This window comes from Bison bison, unplaced genomic scaffold (genome assembly GCF_000754665.1).
Source record: "Bison bison bison isolate TAMUID 2011002044 unplaced genomic scaffold, Bison_UMD1.0 scf7180017864215, whole genome shotgun sequence".
Taxonomy (NCBI): Eukaryota; Metazoa; Chordata; class Mammalia; order Artiodactyla; family Bovidae; genus Bison; species Bison bison.
This window is the reverse complement of record NW_011494787.1, coordinates 12,241,620-12,255,296: the sequence shown is the minus strand read 5'-3', so window position 1 is coordinate 12,255,296 and position 13,677 is coordinate 12,241,620. Positions and strand designations below refer to the sequence as shown.

The 13,677-nt window shown below is 43.0% G+C and overlaps 1 protein-coding gene across 1 annotated transcript in view; it reads left to right on the top strand.

Annotated features, from left to right (window-relative positions):
* HCLS1 (hematopoietic cell-specific Lyn substrate 1) overlaps positions 1–12,232 on the top strand; it is a 33,174-nt gene extending 20,942 nt beyond the window's left edge. The window contains exons 7-14 of the mRNA XM_010845423.1: positions 7,486–7,596; positions 8,448–8,503; positions 9,116–9,185; positions 9,778–9,989; positions 10,407–10,511; positions 11,019–11,262; positions 11,363–11,431; positions 11,630–12,232. Coding sequence (XP_010843725.1) covers positions 7,486–7,596; positions 8,448–8,503; positions 9,116–9,185; positions 9,778–9,989; positions 10,407–10,511; positions 11,019–11,262; positions 11,363–11,431; positions 11,630–11,766 — 1,004 coding nt within the window. The 3' untranslated portion in view covers positions 11,767–12,232. The remainder of the gene's footprint in view (positions 1–7,485; positions 7,597–8,447; positions 8,504–9,115; positions 9,186–9,777; positions 9,990–10,406; positions 10,512–11,018; positions 11,263–11,362; positions 11,432–11,629) is intronic.
* Positions 12,233–13,677: the final 1,445 nt, after the last annotated feature.

Below are 13,677 nucleotides of genomic sequence, written 5' to 3'. Positions count from 1 at the left end.
TCTTTTTTGGGTGTTAATTCTAAAAGGTCTTGTAGGTCTTCATAGAACTGTTCAACTTCAGCTTCTTCAGCATTACTGGTTGGGGCATAGACTTGGATTACTGTGATATTGAATGGTTTGCCTTGGAAACGAACAGAGATCATTCTGTCGTTTTTGAGATTGCATCCAAGTACTGCATTTCAGACTCTTTTGTTGACCATGATGGCTACTCCATTTCTTCTGAGGGATTCCTGCCTGCAGTAGTAGATATAATGGTCATCTGAGTTAAATGAGTCTATTTTCATCAGCAATATTGGCCTGTAGTTTTCTCTTTTTGTGGCATCTTTGTCTGGTTTTGGCATTAGGATGATGATGGCCTTATAGAATGAGTTTGGAAGTTTACCTTCCTCTGCAATTTTTTGGAAGCGTTTAAGTAGGATAGGTGTTAGCTCTTCTCTCATTTTTTGGTAGAATTCACTCTGAAGCCATCTGGTCCTGGGCTTTTGTTTGCTGGAAGATTTTTGATTACACTTTCAATTTCTGTGCTTGTGAAGGGTCTGTTAAGATTTTCTATTTCTTCCTGGTTCAGTTTTGGAAGGTTATACTTTTCTAAGAATTAATCCATTTCTTCCAAGTTGTCCATTTTATTGGCATATAGTTGCTGATAGTAGTCTCTTATGATCCTTTGTACTTCTGTGTTGTCTGTTGTGATTTCTCCATTTTCATTTCTAATGTTGTTGATTTGATTCTTCTCCCTTTTTTTCTTGGTAAGTCTGGCTAATGGTTTGTCTATTTTATATCCTCTCAAAGAACCAGCTTTTAGTTTTGTTGATTTTTGCTATAGCCTCCTTTGTTTCTTTTTCATTTATTTCTGCCCTAATTTTTAAGATTTCTTTCCTTCTACTAACCCTGGGGTTCTTCATTTCTTCTTTTTCTAGTAAAGTTAGGGTATTTATTTGATTTTTCTCTTGTTTCTTGAGGTAAGCTTGTAATGCTATGAACCTTCACCTTAGCACAGCTTTTATTGAATCCCATAGGTTTTGGGTTACCATGTTTTCATTTGTTCCTATGCATATTTTTATTTCTTTTTTGATTTCTTCCATGATTTGTTGGTTATTCAGAAGTGTGTTATTTAGCCTCCATATGTTTGTATTTTTAATAGTTTTTTTTCCTGTAGTTGACATCTAATCTTACTGCATTGTGATCAGAAAAGATGCTTGAAGTTATTTCGATTTTTTAAAATTTACTAAGGCTAGATTTATGACCCAGGATGTGATCTATTCTGAAGAATGTTCTGTATGCACTTGAGAAAAAGGTGAAATTTATTGTTTTGGAGTGAAATATCCTATAGATATAAATTAGGTCTAAATGGTCCATTGTATCATTTAAAGTTTGTGTTTCCTTGCTAATTTTCTGTTTGGTTGATCTATCCATAGGTGTGAGTGGGATATTAAAGTTTCCCACTATTATTGTGTTACTGTTAATTTCCCCTTTCATACTTGCTGGCATTTGTCTTACATATTGAGGTGCTCCTATGTTTGGTGCATATATATTTATAATTATTTTATCTTCTTCTTGGATTGATCCTTTGATCATTATATAGTGTCCTTCTTCGTCTCTTTTTATGGCCTTTATTTCAAAGTCTATTTTATCTGATATGAGTATTACTACTCCTGCTTTCTTTTGGTCTCCATTTGCATGAAATATCTTTTTCCAGCCCTTTACTTTCAGTCTGTTTGTGTCCCTTGGTTTGAGGTGGGTCTCCTGTAGACAGCATATATAGGGGTATTGTTTTTGTATCCATTCAGCCAGTCTTTGTCTTTTGGTTGGTGCATTCAACTCATTTACATTTAAGGTAATTATTGATAAATATGATCCCATTGCCATTTACTTTGTCATTTTGGGTTCGAGTTTATAAACCTTTTCTGTGTTTCCTGTCTAGAGAATATCCTTTAGCATTTGTTGAGGAGCTGGTTGGTGGTTCTGCATTCTCTAGCTTTTGCTTGCCTGTAAAGCTTTTGATTTCTCTTTCATATTTGGGTGAGATCTTTGCTAGGTATACTTTTCTGGGTTGTAGGTTTTTCTCTTTCATCACTTTAAGTATGTCCTGCCATTCCCTTCTGGCCTGAAGAGTTTCTATTGAAAGATCAGCTGTTATCTTTATGGGAATCCCCTTGTGTGTTATTTGTTGCTTTTCCCTTGCTGCTTTTAACATTTGCTCTTTGTGTTTGATCTTTGTTAGTTTGATTAATATGTGTCTTGGGCTGTTTCGCCTTCGGTTTATCCTGCTTGGGACTAAGCAGGAGTCAGACACGACTGACTTCACTTTCACTTTTCACCTTCATGCATTGGAGAAGGAAATGGCAACCCACTCCAGTGTTCTTGCCTGGAGAATCCCAGGGACAGGGGAGCCTGGTGGGCTGCTGTCTATGGGGTTGCACAGAGTCAGACATGACTGAAGCGACTTAGCAGCAGCAGCAGCCTCAAGACTTCTCCATCCATAAAGCATTGATGATAAAACATGTAAGTTAATGGTGAAACAATTCTCCACAGCAAGGGAGACCCAGAGAGGTTCACAGAGTTACATAGAGAAGAGGGAGGAGGGAGATAGAGGTGACCAGGAGAAGAATAAGGAGAGTCAAAATGGGAGAGAACAATCTAGCCAGTAATCAATTCTGTATGTGCTCCCCACAGTCTGGAACACCCAGAGAGATTCACAGAGTTACACAGAGAAGAGAAGAGGGAGGAGGGACCAGAAGGAGAAGAGGAAGGAGTCAAAAGGGGAGAGACAATCTAGCCAGTAATCAGTTCCCTAAGTATTCTTCACAGCCTGGAACACCCAGAGAAATTCACAGGGTTAAGCAGAGAAGAGAAGAGGGAGGGAGGAAATAGAAGTGACCTGGGAAAGAAGAGGGAGAGTCAAAAGGGGAGAGAGCAATCAAGCCAGTAATGACACCCCTAAGTGAAAATGGATACTGAAGATTGGATTCTTAAAGGTACAAAATTGATAACAAATACCAAAGAGCAAAGATTAAAAATCTAGAGTAAAGGTTAGACTCTCAAAAATACAATATTAAAAATACAAAACAAAATCAATCACAAAAATTATAAAAATATATATATATGAAATTTGCTTTAAAATAGGGTCTTTTTTTGCAAAGCAATAGTAGGTTATAAAAATGAAAATTAAAGGAGTAATAAAGAAATTAAATTTTTTAAAAAATTAAAATGTGATAATAGTAAAAATATATCTAAGAATTTCTCTAGAGCTGTTGTGAGCAGTGTGGGGTCAGTTCAGTTTCATATAGTTCCTTGTTCCAGCTTGTACTTGTTCTCAAGGTCTATAGGCCCCCTCCAATGCTTAATCAGTGTTAACAACAGGGTTTTAATCTGTTGCACCTGTCACTTCTGGAGCAGTTCCCTCTTCTTTGTTTATGTTGGTTTCCTGTTTGCAAGTCTCTTTGGTGTCTAATTTCCACCCCAACACAAGGGGGCCAAGGTGGTCACTTATTTAGGCTGACTTGTTCAGTTGTGGTGTGGGGAGGGAAGAACACCGCAAACAAATATTGCTGGTGTGTGTGGGAAGTGCTCGCAGTGTATGGACCACACTGGATTTGCCCTAGCTCACAGCAGCATGTGCTTTCTGGGTCTACACTGCTCAGGCTGCAGGGTGTTTTGCAGGGCACTGTCCAAAGCAGGCCCTGGGTTTTTTGCACTTCCCAGGTCTAAGCTGCTTGGGTCAGGTTCTCGGGTATGCCGCAAGGGCACAGATTCGGTTGAGCGTGTGTTTTGTGCCCTTCCCTGGTCCAAGCAGCTCAGGTGACCAGGTGCTTGGCAAGCGCACTGTCCAAGGGGGACGTACATCTTAATCACGTCCCTGGTCCTGGGCGCTCAGCTTCCTGGGTGTGCTGTGAGACTGTCTCAGGTGTGCTGTGTGTCTCCTCTGGGGAGCTGATCTCAGGCTGCGACCCTCCTGGCAGATGTCAACCATCCAGGAAGACATGGTTAGCAACTGGAAGCCTGTCCACAGTTTGGTGGAGGATGCTGGTCTTTGGGGCCGAGATTGGAGCAGCCCCTTGCCTTCTGGCTCTGGTTGTTGCACATCTGCCTCTCTGCCTCTGGTGGGGGTGGGGAGGGGTCTGTATGCAGCCAGCTAGCTCTCCTTTGGTATTTGCTCAATCCTTAGTTCTGTGAGTGGGCCAGGCTGCTAGTTGGAGCCTTTTGCAGGAAAGTTCTCTCTCTCTTTTTTTTCCCTCTCTGACAATCCCACAGTTTGAGTTGCTATCTCACTTTAGCTCCTTCAGAGCATTCAGGCCCAGACCTTACCCTAAGGACCGCTGATGGCACCCGTGCCTCCCTGTCCAGCGCCAGCTCACTGGTGGCAGATGCAAATGTCTGGGCTACTTCTCTGCTGGCAGAGTTAGGCGCCTATTCTGTGGGTGTTGTTTTTTTTTTCCTCCCAGTCATGTTGCCCTTTGAGATTGCAAAACTCCCCACAGACTCGCCTGTGAGAGGGTTTCCTACTGTTTGGAAATGTCTCCTCCTTCACTACTCCCTCCCAAGGACAGGTCTCCCTCCCTAACTCTTTTGTCTCTCTTTTTGCCTTTTATATTTTGTCTCACCTCCTTTTGAAGAGAATGCCTTTCTCGGTGCCTGGTGACCTCTGCCAGCATTCAGAAGTTGTTTTGTAGAAGTTGCTCAGCATTCAAATGATCTTTTGATGAATTTGTAGGGGAGAAAGTGGTCTCCCTGCCCTATTCCTCTGCCATCTTGGGACTGCCACCCCGAGTTGTGTTCTTGATGTCTCTTAATTTCTGTTCTCTACTTTCATCTCTTTATCTTGCTATGTTGCATTCTGGGTAATCCTCTTGGATCTATGTTAAGTTCTCTAACTCTTCCTTCAGATGTATTTAACGATCGTTTAAGTCATCCACTAATTTTTCAACTTTATTTCATTTGTTTTTCGTTTGTACTAGTTCCCTTTGATTCTATTGCAAATCTGCTGATTCCTTTTCCTTAATCTCGTATTGCTTTCATTATATTTTTCCCTTTCTTTAAGCACTTTAGTTATTTTTAAAATACTCATTTTATAGTTTCTTTCACATTGTTATACTATTTGCAACTCTTGGGGACGCCAATTCTTCTGTTCAACTAATCTATTTTCCATCATGGTTATTTATTTCTTTGATAGTTTATAATTTATTACATTTTGCAAATTTATTTCAGTGGGGAGACAGGGATATTTGTTATGTGCCCTGGATTGAGAATATTTCCCATCAGAGAAATTCTGCCTTTATTTCTGGCTGAGTTCCAGGGTCTTAATAGTAAAGACCATGTTCTCTTTACAATTATTGTTTTCCATTATGAATTCGATTTCGTAAATAGATACAGGTCTAGTCAGTCTTCTGATTTTTTTCTTATTGTGGTAATGTATGCTTTTCAAGGACATTTTCCATTTTATCTATATTTTCAAATATAGTGGTATAGATTCATTTATAGTATTCCCTTATTTTTTTTTCAACCTCTGTAAGATCTATAAGTGACATGTTCACTTTTACTACTGATATTATTAATTTGTAGTTTTTTCTTTTTAATTATTTTGCTAGAGGTTCTTTAATATTATTTATTATTAATTTCAAAGAAGTATATTTACTTTGCTCATTTTCTCCATTGTTTACTTGTTTTTAAAATGTTATTGAATTCTGCTTTTCAGTACTTTTTTTTCTTTCATTTTAATGTGGGTTTAATTGGTTCTTTCTTGTTAAGGTAGAAACGTAGAAAATTAATTTTAAACCTTTGCTTACTTCATGGGTACTTAAAACTATATGTGTGTGTGCTAAGTCACTTCAGTTGTGTCTGACTCTATGCAATCCTATGGGCCATACCCTGCCAGGCTCCTCTGCCTTCAGGATTCTCCAGGCAAGAACACTGGAGTGGGTTGCCGTGCCCTTCTCCAGGGGATCTTCCCGACCTAGGGATTGAATGTCTCTTACGTCTCCTGCATTGGCAGGCAGGTTCTTGGGGACCTGGGACACCAGCGACACCTGGGAAACACCCTGTTTTTGCTACATTCCACAATGTTATATATATTTTAATTTTTTTATTCAGTTCAAAATATTCATTTCCTTTTCATTTCTTCTTTGCTCCATGAGTCATTTAAAAGTGTAATTGCTCATTTTCCAGAAATTTGGGAAATTTTCTTATTTTATTGTTATGAACTTCTAGTTTAATTCTATTATAATCAGAGGATATGATATCTCATACTCCAATCGTTTGAAATGTACTGAAACTTTTTATATGAACTAGTATATGGTCTATCTTGGTGGCTGGTATATGTGCATAGAAAAAATATATATCATGAAGTTTGGGGATGTAATATTCTATAAATGTCAATTAGGTCTTGTTGATAATGTTGTTTGGGACTTCTCTAATAGATCCCTTTTGTCTAAATTTTTTATTAATAGTTAGAAAAGAGTGTTAAAATTTTTGACTATGGTCATAGATTTGTCTCTTTCTCTTTCATCTTTGTTTCATGAATTTTGATTCTGATAATTTTGATTCATCATATTTAATCCTGATGAAGGACAAATTGCCCTTTTATCATGTGTTAAGTCTCTTATCATGCATTTTGTCTTTAAGTCCACTTTGTCTCATATTCATGTCATCTTTCTGATGCTAACCCTTTCTGTGGTATATATTTTTCTATATCAGTATTCAATTAATCTCTCAGCTTAGAGTTTCTGTATAATATAAGTAGTATGAAACTGGATATTTGTATCTCACACATTCAGGTGCAGGCTTGGAGCTTACAAATCTCATAGGTAAAATCTTCTCCAAATGCTAAAAAACTAGAATTCCTCTTACCATTTCCCTGGACAAGTAGTAGACTTTTTCTAGAATTATTTTATAGAAGTGGGCAGAGCCTTACTTTCTTGCTCCAGCTACCTGTTCTTGTATAGAAACTAGAACCTCAGATCCTACATCCTATTCTCTAGGCACTAAATTTGTGACTGAAAACAGCTTGGGTTTTCTGTGTCAGCTCATAATTACCATCATATCTACTATTTTGATTCATCTGTTTGTTCCTGGAACCAGGAATTTTTTTTTCTTGTTTTCTTTTGAGATTTATTGTTTTTTTTTTTAAAAAAAGATCATTATATCTTTCTCACATTACCAAGTGTTTGCATAGAATTAGGGAAAGACATGTAGTTCACATGCATCTGTCTTTTTTTCTGGATGTCTCTCCTTACACTCTCTGTATTTTCTCCTTCTTTGAAGAAGGGAAAAAATTGAAATAATCTTCTATCTTGGAATGGAAATGAGGGAAAGAGTGGACATTGTTGAATTAAAACTTACAAAGGCTGGCTTAGAACTCCATTTCCCTTTGATTCGGGCCCCGCTGTCTTCCCAGGCCCCATCACCCTGCACCCACCCCTCCTGACTCCTCTTCCAAGCACTTTCCCATGGACTGAGAATGGGCTCTCACAACTGCTCCTTCCACCGCAGATTACTCTCGTGGCTTTGGTGGCCGTTATGGGATAGAGGCGGATAAACGGGACAAGGCAGCTCTCGGATATGACTACAAGGGAGAGACAGAGAAACATGAATCCCAGAGAGGTGAGTTGGGGCTGGAGAGGAGGGAGGCCATAGCGTACGTGGAGCCCTCCTTCTGCTCTTCCTGAAAGTTGACACAGAGGACCCAGAATACGAGTCATGCAGGAAGTGGTAGGGTGAAGAGTATGCATTACCTGTATGGGGGTAGGTGGGGGGAGACCCACAGGGATGGAGAGGAGAGCAGCAAGCTTAGGAGCAGGACACAGGAAGGTGACCAAAGAGAAGGGGTCATTGAGGAATGGGTGAAGACGGGCGGGCTGGCTGATGGCAAGAGTGTGATTTGGCTGTGAGTCTTAGGGGCCCCTCTGCTTCACAGAGAGAGGCCTTCTTCCCTGGGACACAGAGAGGATGGCTGGGGGGCTCACTTTAATTTTTTTTATATTTTTTAAAATTTAAATTAAAAAAATTTTTACAATATTATGTTGGTTTCTGCCATACAACAATGTAAATCAGCCATAATTATCCATACGTCCCCTTCCTCCCCTCCCCTCATCCCATCCCTCCAGGTTATCACAGAGTGCCTGGGCTCCCTATGCTATACAGCAACTTCTCGCTTTAATTTTTCCTGTTTCTTCCTTTTATATTTTGCCCTTTTCTGCCACTTCTCTCTCTTTTGTTTCTCTCTTCCCATGTCTCATATCTCCATTCTCTCCCAGGTATTTTTTTTTCCCATCCTTTTTCATCTTTTCCCACCCATTCCTCTGTCTATTCCTGACTAACATACTTCCTCATCGGTCTCTCTGTTTTCCTCATTCCTGTCTTCTGGTCCTCCTTCCCACTGCTCCTACTCCCTCTTCCCATACATTTCTAGCACTTAACTCCTCTTGTGACTCTCAGATATTTCCATCCTGCAGATTATGCCAAGGGTTTTGGCGGGCAGTATGGCATCCAGAAGGACCGAGTGGATAAGGTAAAGCACCAGAACACCTATGTCTTGGGAAAAGTTCCCTGACATACATGGAGAAGAGTGAGAGGCAAAGTGGGTACAAGGATGAGCACAGCTAGGTGCCCTGCACTGTCCTCCTGCTCTTCCCATTGACTGCCCTCAGCATCTAATGGGTGTGTCTTCTGAGGCCTGAGCTTTATCAAGGAGAGTGAGGAGGTGGAGAGAGACAGGGAGGCAGACAAACTCCAGCGAAAAGTGTTTAAAACTTCATTGATTGCTTGGTATTGATTAACTCAGTCAGTAACCTAGCCCCACTCCATTCAGTCTTTCCCTACACCTCTTCATGTACTGCATGTACTTCATGTACTCCTGCATTCCAGGCAACTGGACTTAAAAGATGTGAGATTCCAGGAACACTGAGCTTTTTTTAAAGGGAGAGCCAGTCCTACAAGCCTAGAACTTCTTTACCCATCTCTCTGAAGCAAAACAACAATATCTGAATACCCTAACTACTACTGAGCATCAAAAGTTTAGGGAGACCTCCTATAGAGGCCCCAATCCCTGCTACTGCCTTCTGGGTCACTATCGCCCCCTTCCCTCTCCCCACCACTGCACATACTATTCCTCTACCTGCAGAGTGCTGTTGGCTTCAATGAAATGGAGGCCCCAACCACAGCTTACAAGAAGACAACACCCATAGAGGCTGGTGAGTTTTAATTCCCTCTCTCTGTTCTCCTCAATCTCCTCTGCCTTCTCATTCTTTTTTTCTTCCTAGACTACCTACTCCAAGCATTTAACTACCTAGGTTAGCTGAGGTAGACTTGACCCCTACCCTCATCTTCCCAGATTCTTTCTCCTAAAAAAAAATTAGGTTAGGTGGATATCTGAGTGACACTGGGGAAAAAACTGTATGTAGAGAACACAGGGATGGGGGGAGCCATCTGGGAAGAACACAAAGGGAAAGGAACTTTGGATGGGGGACAGTGGGTAGATGGTGGCCTGAGGGTATATAGATTTAAGAAATGTGGACAAGGAAGGATGCAGGTTAGGGGACCAAGCTTTAGAAGGAGTAAGAGCCTGAGATCACATGGTCTGGCTATGTGAAAATCTAGGCTCCAGGGCTACCTTATCCTTCTCTAAGCCCCTTGTTCCTTCATTAATACCTCTTTACCTCCATTTCCATGAGTCCTGTCTTGATTTTCTCTTCTTCTGGATGTTTAACTGACTCTTCTTCTTTCCAGTGCTACTCTTCTACTTCTGACCCAAGACAACCCTAATTTTTTTGACTGTGTCTGTAGCTTCTAGTGGTGCCCGTGGGCTGAAGGCAAAATTTGAGTCCATGGCAGAGGAAAAGAGGAAGCGGGAGGAAGAGGAGAAGGCACAACAGATGGCCAGGCAGCAACAAGAGAGAAAGGCCTTGGTAAAGATGAGCCATGAGGCTCAGCAACCAGTGGCCACTAGGGAAGAGCCGGCGGCGCCAGCCCCATTGCCTAAGAAAATCTCCTCAGAGGTAAGTGCTCAGCCCTCCGGGATCCACATCCAGCATTCTTTGCCCAGACAAGAGCCTAAGGGGATCTGTATCCTTAGTAAAAAGTAAGACCCAGAACTCCCCTGTGTTAGCAAAATCTACAATTGTTATCCTTGTCTTCAGAAGATCTCAATCTAATTGTGTAATTAAGCTTCATATATACATATGAGAATGCTCAGTGGAAAAAACCCCAAGATTTACATGGTTCAACAAAAGATAGGTCACCAGGCAGTGTAGTCAGTTACTGCTGCAAGAACAAGAGGAAGGAGCTGTCATTTCAGGTTGGAGCCCATCTTGAGGAATGATAGATGTGAATTGGCAGAGACAGGAAGGGGTGTTCCAGTACAGGAGAGAAGATAAAGTTTCTTGCTCACTGGAGAGATGCTTCATCCTTCACAGGCCTGGCCTCCAGCAGCGAGTTGTCCGTCATCAGAGCCTGGGCCTGTGAGAACCAAGAGGGAACAACCAGTACCTGCCCTGCCCTCAAGGCAGGATCCCCCAGAGGTAAGCAGACCGCCCCCCAAAGGTCCACACCTTTCCCATCTCCTCATGTCCTGCAGGCTGATCAACCACCCTGGTTTGCCTGGGGCTATCCTGACCTTAGCACTGGAAGTCTTATATTCTGGGAAACCACCCAGTCCTGGGCAGACTAGGACAGTTAGTCATCCTAGCTGTCATCTTTTCCCCTTTTAGATTTTGCTTCACTGTTTTCCTGGTCTTCCAAGGAATCTGACTTGTGTTCCATTTCCTTCTCCTCATACCTTTTACATTCCCCTTCGATTAACATCGTCTGTTGGTAGGTGTTTTGAGTGGATGGATGTGGGAAGAGGTTGAAGAAGGAAGAGGGGTGAGAGACTGTTCCCTAGGAGAGGCTGTTAGCAGGAGCCAGGAATGGACATGGAAGTGAAGGCATGTGGATGATAGGGCCCAGCAGTCCTCCACTGGGACGTTTTGGAGAGGCAGCTCCTGGTACACAGAAGTCACCTTGCTTCAAGTATACTCTTTTCTCAGGACAATGAGGAGGCCCCAGCTCTGCCCCCCAGGACTCCAGAAGTCTTCCAGCTGCAGGAAGAGCCAGTGTATGAAGCAGTGCCTGAGCCTGAGCCTGAGCCCGAACCCGAGCCTGAACCCGAGCCTGAGAATGACTATGAGGATGTTGAGGAGATAGACAGACATGAGCAGGATGAGGAAGCAGAGGCAGACTATGAGGATGTGCTCGAGCCTGAGGATCCCTCTTTTTCTTCCACTCTGGCTGGTGAGTGGTGGGGCAGAAGAATTCCCCCATTACATGGAAGGACCTGTCTGTTTTCCTTCTCCATGTTGGTAAGACCATGTTCATATTTCTCACTGTGCAGGATCATCAGGCCACCCAGCTGGGGCTGGAGCTGGGATCTCAGCTGTAGCCCTGTATGATTACCAAGGAGGTAGGTTGGGAGTGGTCTGAGGGGTCTGGTGCCTGGAGCCCCTTGATACATGAGAGGCGGGTGGATTCTGGGGGTCAGAATAGGGCCCCAGACTTGGCATCAAGGACAGGCCTCTTTCCCTTCCTGAGGTTTAAAGGGGGCACGGGGTGGAGGGATTTTTGCCTGACCATCCTAATAGTCTGTCAATTTTCTCCCCAGAGGGAAGTGATGAGATTTCCTTTGACCCAGATGATGTCATCACTGACATTGAGATGGTGGACGAGGGCTGGTGGCGGGGACGTTGCCACGGCCACTTTGGACTCTTCCCTGCAAATTATGTCAAGCTCCTCCAGTAACTGTTTCTGTCTTCTTGCTGCACTGTGACTTTGCATATCCCCAGTGGCTCTGCCTCCAGCTGCTCTCCATTTCTGCTGCAAGTGTCTGACAGGATGTCATGAGTTGCCTGAAGTTCTAGGCAGACTTCCCTCTCCCTCTCCATCAGGGTTTGGACAGAGACGGCATGAAGAAGGGGGGTCTCCTTCCGCTCGGTGTCTTCTCTATCCTGCGTACCCAGGATGATCTCAGGGATGCTTATCTTGTGGCCCCGCCTCCTTCCCTGTGAGTGCCCCCTCTTACCCACACCCCTAACTCTGCTTCCCTTTGTGAGTGCTCTGCTTCCTGGCTGTTTGCATGGCAAGGTATGTCTTCCTAGTTTTCCTACGTGTGTTGTTTTCTCACTTTCCTTCTTTGCAGAGATATCTCTGACTCTTCTCTCTGATGGGTACTAAATTGGAAATAAAGTGGGACCATGGCTCACCTCTATTCTGAGGTAAATAGTACTTTTACGTGGCCCTCAATGACCCTAACTCTCATTACAGGTAGAAGTAATTTTCCTTCCCTCTTTCGCATATTCAGAAAAGTCCTTCCAACCATTGCCCATCACTCTGAACCCTGGTGTCAAGGGCTGTGCCTTTTCCTTAGACTATACTGATATCCAGTCCAAAAACAGATGGGCCTGGAGAATGGCAGTTAGGTTGGGAAACAGGGGCCAGGAAGGGTCTACATTAAGCAGTTCAACTTCTACTGGCTTCAGCAGTTGTGAGAGGCCAGCCACCTTCCACCTGGGAGTAAAGACATTTCTTTAGTGCATGATGTTGCCTGAGGCAGAAGCACAAATTAGGGGAAAAGAAGAGGAAAAGATTTGGCCAACAACAAAAGATTAAAACTGAAAGGGAACAATTGGACTTCCCTGGTAGCTCAGCTGGTAAATAAACTACCTGCAATGCAGGAGATCCCAGTTTGATTCCTGGGTTGGGAAGATCCCCTGGAGAAGGGATATGCTACCCACTCCAATATTCTTGGACTTCCCTGGTGGGTCAGATGGTAAAGAATCTGCCTGCACTGCAGAGGCCTGGGTTCGATCCTTGGGCTGGGAAGATCCCTTGGAGGAGGGCATGGCAACCCATTCCAGTATTCTTGCCTGGAGAATCCCCATAGACAGAAGAGCCTGGCAGGCTACAGTCCATGGGGTTGCAAAGAGTCAGACATGACTGAGCTACTAAGCACAAAAGTGAACAATGAGATGATAAAGGGATTTGGAGTCAAAGATAGTGGCCTCTACTAAAGAAAGTCTAGGCTTCCCTGTAGCTGGATGAATGAAATCAATGGCCATGTAAGAAGGCAGATTGAGTTTCTCTGTGGTACATGAAGTTTCTCTGTGGTATAGGGCTGAGGCTGGTAGAAGAGGTGAGGACCTTTGGACAGCCAGTGATAGGCAAAAAACAAGTCATCAAGCAAAGTATGGGGATGAGATCAGGACGCAGTGAGTTTATCTAACCCAAAGCCATTGGGATTGGCAAGGTCCAGAGTAGGAGACCCTAGGCAAAGCAAAATCAAATCAAAATGAAAGTCAGGATTTGGTATAGGGTTGGTAGAAGATGGGGGCTTTCCTGGTGCCTCAGATGGTAAAAAATCTGAAGTCCGTGCTATAACCAGTATCTAAACTTGGGTTCAGCTTTCAAAGATGGAGAAGACAGTGGGATCAAGGAAGAGCTAGGATTGGTGACTGAGACCCATAGTTGTGGCAAGACTTCATGAAAATCCTTAGAGTTCATTGGTGAGCTGCCCATGTGCTTAGGCACTGCAGCCCTCAGGCTTATTCCTTGGCTTTTCTTTAAGACACACACTCCTTTGTTGCCACAGTGACCTCTGCGCCAGTGAGACACATCTGTCTCTATACCTCACTTGCAAGATTCACCCAGTTAGAC